Source organism: Anguilla rostrata, chromosome 4, assembly GCF_018555375.3.
Source record: "Anguilla rostrata isolate EN2019 chromosome 4, ASM1855537v3, whole genome shotgun sequence".
Classification (NCBI taxonomy): domain Eukaryota; kingdom Metazoa; phylum Chordata; class Actinopteri; order Anguilliformes; family Anguillidae; genus Anguilla; species Anguilla rostrata.
In genome coordinates this window covers 66,226,479-66,239,335 of record NC_057936.1, presented here as the reverse complement: position 1 = coordinate 66,239,335, position 12,857 = coordinate 66,226,479, and the positions used below count along the sequence as shown (strand labels likewise).

Genomic DNA, 12,857 nt, shown 5'->3' with positions numbered 1-12,857 from the left:
TTTATACAGGGATGTTACCTGTTTGTGACAGGAATAGTTTAACACTTGTTTTGATCAGCTCAGTCAGTTCATGTGAATGGAGAAATTTCTGATGACCTGCTAGCTCAGCGACTTTTGCGAGTTTGTGAGATTTAAGCGAGAAAATAAATGTGAAGTGAGTCCACTTGAATACTGCTCACAATACACACACAGTCCTTAAATAAATCTTCCCTTTCACCCCTAAGATTTAATATTTCCTCAGGAATTTGCACTCTCTGCTCAGCCTGCTCTGCTCAGCCTGGCCTCAGTCCAACACCACACCTCCTGCAGTTGTGGGCTGAACCAGGAAGTCACTCCCCCTCTCTCTGTAACGCAGTTTCAGAGAAACGAAACTTAACTCTGTCTCTGTCAGTGTGAGCAGTAAAATGGCTGAAGCTGGAGTTTTACTGGATCAGGAAAAATTCAGCTGTGCGATCTGTCTGGATCTACTGAAGGATCCGGTGACTATTCCCTGTGGACACAGTTTCTGTTTGGGCTGTATTAAGGGCTGCTGGGATCAAGATGATCATACTGGTGTCTACAGCTGTCCCCAGTGCAGACAGAGCTTCACCCCAAGGCCTGTTCTGGGCAGAAACATCATGCTGGCTGAAGTGGTGGAGAAATTGAAGAAGACAGGACTCCAAGCTGCTCCTCCTGCTCACTCCTACGCTGGACCTGGAGACGTGGTGTGTGATTTCTGCACTGGGAGAAAGCGCAAAGCCGTCAAGTCCTGTCTGGTGTGTCTGGCCTCTTATTGTGAAACTCACCTCCAGCCTCACTATGAATTTCCTGCGTTAATGAAGCACAAACTGGTCAAAGCTACTGGAAAGCTGCAGGAGAAAATCTGCTCTCATCATGACAAACTGCTGGAGGTTTACTGTCGTACCGATCAGCAGTGCATCTGTTATCTGTGTACGATGGATGAACACAAAGGCCATGATACAGTCTCAGCTGCAGCAGAAAGGACTGAGAAACAGGTAAGGACTAACATTTTTAACCAGCAGTTTTCAACATGCCAGAAAACAACAGCTGTTTGCTTTAATACAAATTTAATTAGCCGCTTCCCATTAATTAGCATAATATTTTCTGACTTCAAAAGTGAAAATGTCACACTGTTGAACTGCCAGTGCATTTTAGAAACAATTTAATTGGTTTGTCCACTATAATTTTATTTGTCCCCTAATGTCAGAACCCCAAAAGTATTTCCCTCTGGCTGGCAGAACCTCTACCCTGGAGAAAAATGCATCAAATGAAACCTTAAACCACTGCACATTAAACATATACAAGTATTCTTTTTAATTTAGAATGTGAAAATGTAGTTGAATCATTCAGCCTTGTTATATGATAAGAAATAACTGGGAAAATAATCTATCCACAGAAGCAGCTGGGGGTGACACAGAATAAATTCCAGCAGAAAATCCAGGAGAGAGAGAAGGAGTTGCAGGATCTGAGACAGGCTGTGCAGTCACTCAAGGTGGGTACTGACCAGAGGAGAAGACAACAGCTGGCTGCTGGAAGAGCCATTTCAGGGCTCAGTCAGGGCTCTCCTCCAGTCAGCCAGTGAGGAGCCCAGTGTTGGCCCAGTTTCCAGCCCTGTGGGGCTCGATCCCACTGAGCCACACTGTGAGGAACAGGCTGTCTGGGGTCCCAGTAAGAGCTGAGTGAAAGGCCTAGTTAAAATGTACATCCTTCCTCTCTGTGTCTCCTAACAGTGCTCTGCACAGGCAGCAGTGGAGGACAGTGAGAGGATCTTTACTGAGCTGATCCGCTCCATTGAGAGAAGGCGCTCTGAGGTGAAAGAGCTGATCAGAGACCAGGAGAAGGCTGAAGTGAGTCGGGCTGAAGGACTCCTGGAGCGACTGAAGAAGGAGATTGCTGAGCTGAGGAGGAGAGATGCTGAGCTGGAGCAGTTTTCACGCACAGAGGATCACATCCAGTTCCTCCAGGTAACATCACTGGCTCTCTGACTGTCTGGACTATGTACACTGCCCATAGATAGTGAGGTGTGATCCTCATTTACAATGATTTTCCCCTCAAATCTATGCAGAAATCTATTATTGAAACTGTTCTCTGTATGTCTGTGTGCCTGTATGTCTCTCTGTGTCCCTGTCTGAATGTCTGATTTTCTGTCTGTTTCTCTGCAGAGCTGTCAGTCTCTCTGTGCCCCTGTTGGACCTGAAGACTTACCCAGCATCACTGTCAGTCCACTCGTCCCTTTTGAGGCTGTGAGGAAATCTGTCTCTGAACTGAAAGAGAGACTGGAGGATTTTTTCACTGTGGAGTTGATCAAAGTATCTGGAAAAGGTTTGTAGACACACTCTGCTGCAGAAAGTGTGCTTATCCACTGCACATAACACACTGGTCAGGTGCTCTGTTAAGATTTGCTTTCACATCATGAAAAGAACTTTCATAGGTTACATTAATCACAGGGGTGAGTGATACTTCAGTCTGTGTCACACGCTATATATGTGACCGAGTCACTTTTAAATTCCTTGCCAGCTCTGCTGGACCAAAAGTTTGATGCATTTTCTGTGTGAATTGGACCTGTGTGAGACCTGCAAAGCACCCAATATGTAAGATGGCAGTCTTTGCTGACTAAGGCGCTATAACCTAAAAGATTTTTGTTCAGAGAGCAGTTTAACCTTCAGGGAACCAAATATGTTTTTTGGGTGGAAATGTAATATAATGGGTAAGGAGCTGGGCTTGTAACCTAAAGGTTACAGGTTTGATTCCCGGGTTGGACACTGCTGTTGTACCCTTGAACAAGCTCCTTAACCCGCATTGCTTCAGTATATATCCAGCTGTGCAAATAGATGCAATGTAAATGTTGTGTTAAAAGTTGCGTAAGTTGCTCTGGATAAGAGCATCAGCTAAATGCCTGTAATGTAATGTTTTGGCCCATTTTTGATCAGTAGGATACAAGATACTGTGGAGATAAGAGAGACAACAAATTTAAGACAAATTCCTCTTAGAGCTGCCAACAGAAGATCTTCTAATATTCAATATTTTTCTCAAGAAATGATACCATCTTGTCTCCTCTCATTGCATCTTTACTCAGTATTAGGATGATACATAATTGAGTCTGATTCTGACACTGCATTCTGGATAGCTTTCAGTTTCTTCAGGAAATAATGAAACAAGGTAAGCTTTAGGGGCTCAACTTTGTTGTGATCTCCCCTTACAGCGAAAGAAGTCAATATTCTAGAGCCCATGACCAGAGAGGACGTCTTACAATGTGAGTCTGTAATTCAGCGTAAATTAAAGATTGAATATAGGTAATATGAAGGAAAAAGATTATTTCGATGATTCTTAGTATCCATAACGGACTTGCTTTAGGATCTCATACATCTTCTCCTCCATCAGATCCCTGTTAATTCAGCTGCAGTCCTCCTGGTATTAAACATATGGATCATATATGATAATACATGTCCTGCAGTCAGAGCTGGCTGGGGGCATAAATGCTCTATGCTGTCATTTAGGGCCACAACCATCCATGGGCCACACAATTCAAGCTCTATATGTTAAAAAAAAAAAAACCATTTTAATTGTGCAATATTCACAGTAAGGAGCGATTTTCATATTTAATGGTGTTGTTCTTGTGCTGGTTTCCTGGTACGTGATCACTGCCGACACAACAACACAAAAACCAGATAATTAATATTGATATAATAGTGATTGATTAATTAAATACATTGGAGGAATACATAACTTAAGGGAAAGTACCTGGAATAAGATACAGTTGCCTTTGGAATTATCTAGATTTCTGCATGAATTAATCATTATGTCACAATAATTGACAATAACACTCTGCTTGAAGTAATAACACACAAACAATTGAAATTTTCATGTCTTCACTGATCTCTTCTCCTCCAACAGATGCCTGTCAGCTCACACTGAACCCCAACACAGCACATCAACGCCTCTGTCTGTCTGAGGGGAACAGAGAGGTGACCCGTGTGAGAAAGATCCAGTCATATCCTGATCATCCAGAGAGATTTGAGCGCAAAGCCCAAGTGCTGTGCAGAGAGGGTCTGTCTGGGCGCTGTTACTGGGAGGCTGAGTGGAGTGGGGATGAGGTTGATATTGCAGTGTCATATAAAGAGATAAGCAGGAAAGGGGGGATTAATGACTGCGGTCTGGGATCTAATAACAAGTCCTGGGCTTTGCGCCGTAATGGCGCCGGTTACACTTTCTATCACAATAATGAGACCACTGAAATCCCTGTTCCCCACTCCTCCAGAATAGGAGTGTACCTGGATCACAGGGCAGGAACTCTGTCCTTCTACGGCATCTCTGACACAATGACCCTCCTGCACAGAGTCCAGACCACATTCACTCAGCCCCTCTATCCTGGGTTTTGGGTTCGGAATGTTGGAATCTCTGTAAAACTGTGTGATCTGGTATGAGGCAGGGAGTGAACGGAAGATCAGCTGTAATTAAAGAGAGGGAAAAACACTCAAATGCGACAGAAAATGAGTTCAATTAAATTAAATATTGAACTTTAAAAGATTAACTGATTGAAATAAAAATGGAATCCAGACCACATTCACTCAGCCCATCTGTTCTGGGGTTTGCTCGCACTGTCATCATGTTTACGGTGACTGTCTTATTTTAGTTTGCTGTCACGGCCAAGATTCAGTTCAAGGTGTTTTATAATTCTGTCTGCTGTTTCCTTTTGGATTGATTATGTGATAATGCTGGGAAATTGGGAATTGATTAATAAAAATAATAAAATTAATAAAAATAATCATCTGCATTCAGCAGTCTTTCTTTTGGAGGGTTTCCAGGACACCGGTTCCCATGGAGACCAGAGGCCTTCATGCACTGATTGGTCAGGGCTGGGCTCCTGAAATGGGATTGGTCAGGACTGGGACCAGAGATGGAATCGGTCAGAAGTGACAGCTGGATGAGAAGGTGCACATTCAGCCGTCACCACAAGATGGTGACAGAGAGCCCTGAATTAAAGGTGCTTGGAGAAGAGTTCAGAAATATATGAGATGCTCCATTAGATTTTTTTTCTCTTTAAATCTCGTCCTTTAATAGACTATGTTTCATAAATTTTAAATACACTTATTTCTCTCCCTGATATTTCATGTAATTTAATCATATCTATTAAAAGTTGTGTTTTGAATGCTATAGATGAATTTCTGAAGAACATAAGAATTTTTCATGATCAGACCATTCAGCTCATCCAGTCTGATCATTTACCTGCAAACTAGATAGCTTCGAGCACTGCCTCAAGCCTGGATCTGTGCTCTCCCAGAGTCTCTACTGCATGAGCTGGCAAAGTGTTCCACAGATTTACATCTCTGTGTGGAAAAAAAATGAATCCTGTCATTAATGTGAACATTACCATTTCCACCTGTGACCCCTCTCTGTTCTGCTGACTGAACTCTCCCTGAAATACCTGCCAGAACAGGTGACAGCGCTGACAGTGTAGAGGAGAGCTGGTCAAGCCCTGCTCCTGCAGATCTACGGTCCTGTAGGTTTTCATTTCAACCCTAATTTGGCACACCTGGTTCTACTAGTCAGCAGCTCAGTGAGATCTCTCGCTGTTGAATGAGGTGTGCTTTGTTAGGGCTGGAGTTAAATTTACAGGACGTTAGATATCTCCTGGAACAGGGCTGGGCAGCCCTGGTGTAGATGGTCCTTAGCAGAGACTCTTGTGGTTGATTAGTAGAGTCAGGTGGGTAACGGCTTGGTTGGAACAGAAGCCTGCACCCCCTCCGGCCCTTTCTGGGTAAGACCCAGGACCCCTGCTGAACTGGGCCAGGGGGGGTTCAGGCCCCAGATATGTGCTCCTGCCTGGGGGGGGCAGACGCCCTGTTCCTCGTCCCGGGCTCCGCCCAGCAGGGTGGCCTCCATCTCCGTCCACGGGACGTCCCACTGGATCTCCGTGGAGTCCGGTTTGGTCTGGGGCCCCTCCCCTTTGGGGCCCTCTCTATGGGAGCTGCCCATGGGACAGCCGCTGCAGCAGGAGACTAAGGGAAGCAAGCCTCCCCCCCCCCATCCTCACCACGTTCTACAGGGGCACCATCGAGAGCGTCCTGACCAGCTGTCTCACTACCTGGTATGGGAACTGCAGCGTCTCAGACCGCAAGTCCCTGCAGCGGATAGTGAGGGCAGCCGAAAGGATAATTGGGGTCCCTCTCCCTTCTATTCAAGACATTCACACCAAACGCTGCACAGGCAAGGCCCGCAGTACAGCTGAGGATCCCTCCCACCCCTCCCATGCTCACTTTACCCCCCTGCCGTCTGGCAAGAGGTACCGCAGCATACGGGCCAGATCTGCCAGACTCTGCAACAGCTTCTTCCCCCAAGCTGTCAGGCTCCTTAACTCACTGCTGCCTCCTTTGACCCGCACCACCCTAACTTTACAGAATAGGGCCAAGCCGCCCCTCCCCCCCCAACCCCCCCACCCCACTAGCCACTTATTTTATTTGTATTTTTATTTTTATACACCCTGTTGCAGTACATTTCCTCTGGACTATTTTCTCAGAGACTACCTCCACCGCTATTCCATGCTGCTACACCATACTTACATACACACTATTTATTTTTTTATTGTAACTTAATTCAATGGAATAAAATTAAAAATTAATTTATTGTGTACTTACTGTTCTGTTTTTATACTGTCCTGCATTGTATTGTATGGAGTTGCACTCGTAATGTCTTTTACACTTGCACTGTCCTGTCACTTGCACTGTGTCTAGTCATGGGCACACAGCCCCGTCCTTGTCTGTATGCCTTGTGTGTATATTGTATATATTCCACCAAGGACCAGGAGAAACGCAATTTCATTCCACTGTAATCTGCATGGTATATGGCTGGAATGACAATAAAGCTGACATGACTTGACTTGACTTGAGGAACACTTCAACAGGGACCTGCTCGTCCCCCAAACCCCAACCCCCCAAAAATAAAAAAAATCTGTATGTCCCCATTCCGCAGCCATGGGGGGAGGGGTGGGGGGGGGGGGGGGGGCGCTATAAACCCGGTCCTGGAGTGTCTGGGGCTCTTTAGCCTTCTCCTTAAATTCAGCGTACGGTTCAGGCGCAGGAGGCCAGGTAAAGGGGGTTAAATTGTGTCACTGGTTTAAACTGCTTTAATTCATCACATAAGTGCTGTATGTGATGACATAAGAGCGTCTGCTAAATGCCTGTAATGTAATGTAATGCTGATCCGCATACAGATCAGAATGAACTCAGCATTATTAGCTTACGTCTGCCCCCTGCAGGCACAGCATGTTACTGCATGTCAAACTCACAGTGTTATCAGAAACAAGGAGTTTCATGAACTATGTACTGTGAAATGTCCAGCATTAATTCAACTTTAAAAGTGTTAATTCAACTCTATCCGACAACATCTGGTCCCGAGTGGACCCTGGTCACATGACTGTGGAAGTCATCACCTGCAGGTTGAGTGGCACACACAGAGATCGGCTCACTGAGAGAGAGCGACTGAGATAAAACAAACCTGGCTGAAAAGTGAGAAAGCTGAAAAGCTTGCTGCCGTGTGTTTGGATGAATTTTTACTTTGTTATGTTTGTATATTATTTTTACCCAGAACCCATGAGGGGGAACGATGAAGATTGCTTCTTTGTTTGTTGAATTTCTCTCTCTCTCTCTCTCTCTCTCTCTCTCTCTGAAACCCAGAATAGCCACATTTCTGCAGGGATGTTACCTGTTTATGACAGGAATACTTTAACACTTTTTTTGATCAGCCCAGTCAGTTCAGGTAAATGGAGAAATTTCTGATGACCTGCTAGCTCAGGGACTTTTGCGAGTTTGTGAGATTTAAGCGAGAAAATAAACATGAAGTGAGTCCAATGCAGCTTGTAAAGCAATGTTATACCTCAGAGGCTGTATGTGTGTATGTGATTACTCTTCAAAACAATACATTAGTCTTATTTTTGGTCAGAGCTGTTTCCTTCTGCACATAGTGTACTACCTGAGGCCATGGTGTAGTTCCATGTTTTCTGTATTATACTCACTGTTTCCATGAATAATTCGGGCAGAAAAATGACCTGTCCACTTATATTATGTATATTATCTGTGCAATTTTTACTGGTGTACTCAGATCAGATGCACCTGTAGTACATCTATGCATGTGCACACAGGCCTTTACTGCTCACAATACACACACAGTCCATCAATAAATCTGCCCTTTGACCCCTAAGATTAAATATTTCCTCAGGAATCTGCGCTCTCTGTTCAGCCTGCTCTGCTCAGCCTGGCCTCAGTCCAACACCACACCTCCTGCAGCTGTGGGCTGAACCAGGAAGTCACTCCAACTCTCTCTGTCACACAGTTTCAGAGAAACGAAGCTGAACTCTGTCTCTGTCAGTGTGAGCAGTAAAATGGCTGAAGGTGGAGGTTTACTGGATCAGGACCAGTTGAGCTGTGTGATCTGTCTGGATCTACTGAAGGATCCGGTGACTATTCCCTGTGGACACAGTTTCTGTATGGGCTGTATTAAGGGCTGCTGGGATCAGGATGATCATACTGGTGTCTACAGCTGTCCCCAGTGCAGACAGACCTTCACTCCAAGGCCTGTTCTGGGCAGAAACATCATGCTGGCTGAAGTGGTGGAGAAACTGAAGAAGACAGGACTCCAAGCTGCTCCTCCTTCTCACTGTTACGCTGGACCTGGAGATGTGGAGTGTGATTTCTGCACTGGGAGAAAGCGCAAAGCCGTCAAGTCCTGTCTTGCTTGTCTGGCCTCTTACTGCGAAACTCACCTCCAGCCTCACTATGAATTTCCTGCATTAAAGAGGCACAATCTGGTCAAAGCTACTGGAAAGCTGCAGGAGAAGATCTGCTCTCATCATGACAAACTGCTGGAGGTTTACTGTCGTACTGATCAGCAGTGTATCTGTTATCTATGTACGATGGATGAACACAAAGGCCATGATACAGTCTCAGCTGCAGCAGAAAGGACCGAGAAACAGGTAAGGATTGACGTTTTTAACCAGCAGTTTTCAACATGCCAGAAAATAACAGCTGTTTGCTTTAATACAAATTTAAAAATTAGCCGCTTCCCATAAATTAGCGTAATATTTTCTGACTTCGAAAGTGAAAAAGTAACATTGTTGAACTGTCAGTGCACTTTAGAAACAATTTAATTGCTTTGCCTACTATAAATGTATTTGTCCTCTAATGTCAGAACCACAAAAGTATTTCCCTCTGGCCTGCAGAACCTCTGCTGTAGAGGCAAATCCATCAAAGGTAGAAATATTCAGTTTAATTTGGAATGTGAAACTGTAGTTGAAACGTTTAACATTGATATGTGAAAAGATATAACTGGGAAGATAATCTATCTGCAGAAGCAGTTGGGGGAGACACAGAGTAACTTCCAGCAGAGAATCCAGGAGAGAGAGAAGGAGCTGCAGGATGTGAGACAGGCTGTGCAGTCACTCAAGGTGGGTACTGACCAGAGGAGAAGACAACAGCTACCTGCTGGAAGAGCCATTTCAGGGCTCAGGCAGGGCTCTCCTCCAGTCAGCCAGTGAGGAGGCCAGCGTTGGGCCACTTTCCAGCCCTGTGGGGCTCAATCCCACTGAGCCACACTGTGGTGAACAACCTTGTCTGGGGTCCCAGTAAGAGCTGAGTGAAAGGCCTAGTTAAAATGTACAGCCCTCCTCTCTCTGTCTCCTAACAGCGCTCTGCGCAGGCAGCAGTGGAGGACAGCGAGAGGATCTTTACTGAGCTGATCCGCTCTATTGAGAGAAGGCGCTCTGAGGTGAAAGAGCTGATCAGAGATCAGGAGAAGGCTGCAGTGAGTCGGGCTGAAGGACTCCTGGAGCGACTGGAGAAGGAGATTACTGAGCTGAGGAGGAGAGACGCTGAGCTGGAGCAGTTTTCACGCACAGAGGATCACATCCATTTCCTCCAGGTAACATCACTGGCTCTCTGACCGTCTGCACTATGTACATTGCACACACATGGTGAGGTGTGTTCCTCATTTACAATGATTTTCCCATGAAATCTACGCAGAAATCTTTTATTGAGACCGTTTTCTGTATGTCTGTGTGCCTGTATATCTCTCTGTGTCCCTGTCTGAATGTCTGATTTTCTGTCTTTTTCTCTGCAGAGCTGTCAGTCTCTCTGTGCCCCTCCTGGTCCTGAAGACTTGCCCAGCATCACTGTCAGTCCACATGTCTCTTTTGAGGCTGTGAGGAAATCTGTCTCTGAACTGAAAGAGAGACTGGAAGATGTTTTCACGGTGGAATTGATCAATGTATCTGGAAAAGGTTTGTACACAAACCCTGCCACAGATAGTTTGCTTATCCACTGCACATAACACACTGGTGAGGTGCTCTGTTAAGATTTGCTTTCACATCACGAAAAGAACTTTCATAGGTTACATATTAATAACAGGGGTGAGTGATACTTCAGTCTGTGTCACAGGCTATATATGTGACCGAGTCACTTTTAAATTCCTTGCCAGCTCTGCTGGACCAAAAGTTTTATGCATTTTCTGTGTGAATTGGACCTGTGTGAGACCTACAAAGCACCCAATATGTAAGACGGCAGTCTTTGCTGACTAAGGCACTATAACCTAAAAGATTTTTGTTCAGAGATCTGTTTAACCTTCAGGGAACCAAATATGTTTTTTGGGTGGAAATGTAGTATAATGGGTAAGGAGCTGGGCTTGTAACCTAAAGGTTACAGGTTTGATTCCCGGGTTGGACACTGCTGTTGTACCCTTGAACAAGATACATAACCTGCATTGCTTCAGTATATATCCAGCTGTGTAAATAGATGCAATGTAAATGTTGTGTTAAAAGTTGCGTAAGTTGCTCTGGATAAGAGCATCAGCTAAATGCCTGAAATGTAATGTTTTGGCCCATTTTTGATCAGTAGGATACAAGATACTGTGGAGATATGAGAGACAACAAATTTAAGACAAATTCCTCTTAGAGCTGCCAACAGAAGATCTTGTAATATTCAATATTTTTCTCGTGAAATGATACCATCTTGTCTCCTCTCATCGCATCTTTACTCAGTTTTAGGATGATAAATAACTGAGTCTGATTCTGACACTGCATTCTGGATGGCTTTCAGTTTCTTCAGGAAATAATGAAACAAGGTAAGCTTTAGGGGCTCAACTTTGTTGTGATCTCTCCTTACAGTGAAAGAAGTCAATATTCTAGAGCCCATGACCAGAGAGGACTTCTTACAATGTGAGTCTGTAATTAAACCTAAATTAAAGAATGAATATAGGTAATATGAAGTAAAAGATTATTTCTATGATTCTTAATATCCATAACGGACTTGCTTTAGGGATCTCATACATCTTCTCCTCCATCAGTTCCCTGTTAATTCAGCTGCAGGCCTCCTGGTATTAAACATATGGATCATACATGATAATACATGTCCTGCAGTCAGAGCTGGCTGGGGGCATAAATGCTCTATGCTGTCATTTAGGGCCACAACCATCCATGGGCCACACAATTCAAGCTCTATATGTTAAAACAAAAAACATTTTAATTGTGCAATGTTCACAGTAAGGAGCGATTTTCATATTTGATGGTGTTGTTCTTGTGCTGGTTTCCTGGTACATGATCATTGCCAACACAACAACACAAAAACCAAATAATTAATATTGATATAATAGTGATTGATTAATTGAATACATTGGAGGAATACATAACTTAAGTTAAAGTACCTGGAATAAGATACAGTTGCCTTTGGAATTACTTAGATTTCTGCATTCATTTATCATTAAATGTTTCACAATATTTGACAAACACACTCTGCTTCTCTGATCTCTTCTCCTCCAACAGATGCCTGTCAGCTCACACTGGACCCCAACACAGCACATCAATGCCTCCGTCTGTCTGAGGGGAACAGAGAGGTGACCTGTGTGGAAGCGACTGAGTCATATCCTGATCATCCAGAGAGATTTGAGTACCAAGCCCAAGTGCTGTGCAGAGAGAGTCTGTCTGGATGCTGTTACTGGGAGGCTGAGTGGAGTAGGGATGGCGAGGTTGATATAGCAGTGTCATATAAAGAGATCAGCAGGAAAGGAGGCAGTAATGACTCTGCTCTGGGATGTAATAACAAGTCCTGGAGTTTGCGCCGTAATGGCTCCAGTTACGGTTTCTTTCACAATAATGAGGAAACTGAAATCCCTGGTCCCCCCCCCTCCAGAATAGGAGTGTACCTGGATCACAGGGCAGGAATTCTGTCCTTCTACAGCGTCTCTGACACAATGACCCTCCTGCACAGAGTCCAGACCACATTCACTCAGCCCCTCTATCCTGGGTTTTGGGTTTATACTTCTGGATCCTCTGTAAAACTGTGTGATCTGGTATGAGGCAGCGAGTGAATGCGAAGATCAGCTGTAATTAAAGAGAGGGAAAAACACTCAGATGAGACAGAGAGGGAATTCAGTTATATATTGGGCTCATTATACAGCTTCATAATCTGATTTAATGGGATTTGTTGAAATTACTGTTGTGACTCCATTTTCATGTTACAGGGATAGTTGATAGGGGATTCTTGACACCTTTAGACACCTAATTAACTGCTGTACACACTGTTTGGAGCTATTTCACATGTATTTTCTGCCTTTGAACCAACAGCTCTGAAATAGGTTTCATTGCACACACTGTCTGGGCTAATCAAGAATCTACACTAAGAGTAAAATTATATTTTTAAAATTTCACTTGGAAGTTTCACCCGTAAGAGTTTCAAACATTCATCATTTTAGCTCCGAAAACATGGGGTTACTTCTCTGGGGTCAGTTGAAACGCACAAACATTTAGGAAAGCTTTTGATCTCTTAGAAGTGTTTTTTTTTATTTTTTTTTATATTTTTTATAGTTATTACATT

The 12,857-nt window shown here is 44.1% G+C and overlaps 1 protein-coding gene across 19 annotated transcripts in view; it reads left to right on the top strand.

Annotated features, from left to right (window-relative positions):
• LOC135254203 (E3 ubiquitin-protein ligase TRIM16-like) overlaps nt 1-12,387 on the top strand; it is a 105,022-nt gene extending 92,635 nt beyond the window's left edge. For 4 of the 19 annotated variants that reach the window (XM_064334269.1, XM_064334243.1, XM_064334242.1 and 1 more), the window contains 5 exons: nt 9,344-9,439; nt 9,679-9,912; nt 10,111-10,270; nt 11,153-11,203; nt 11,807-12,387. In XM_064334269.1, the coding sequence (XP_064190339.1) occupies nt 9,344-9,439; nt 9,679-9,912; nt 10,111-10,270; nt 11,153-11,203; nt 11,807-12,339 (1,074 nt within the window). In that variant the 3' untranslated portion in view covers nt 12,340-12,387. Of the gene's footprint in view, nt 1-1,396; nt 1,493-1,730; nt 1,965-2,162; nt 2,323-3,202; nt 3,254-3,894; nt 4,766-8,071; nt 8,969-9,343; nt 9,440-9,678; nt 9,913-10,110; nt 10,271-11,152; nt 11,204-11,806 lie in introns of those variants that run through there. The other 15 variants (XM_064334271.1, XM_064334270.1, XM_064334250.1 and 12 more) reach the window with 9 other exon arrangements.
• The last annotated feature ends 470 nt before the right edge of the window (nt 12,388-12,857 follow it).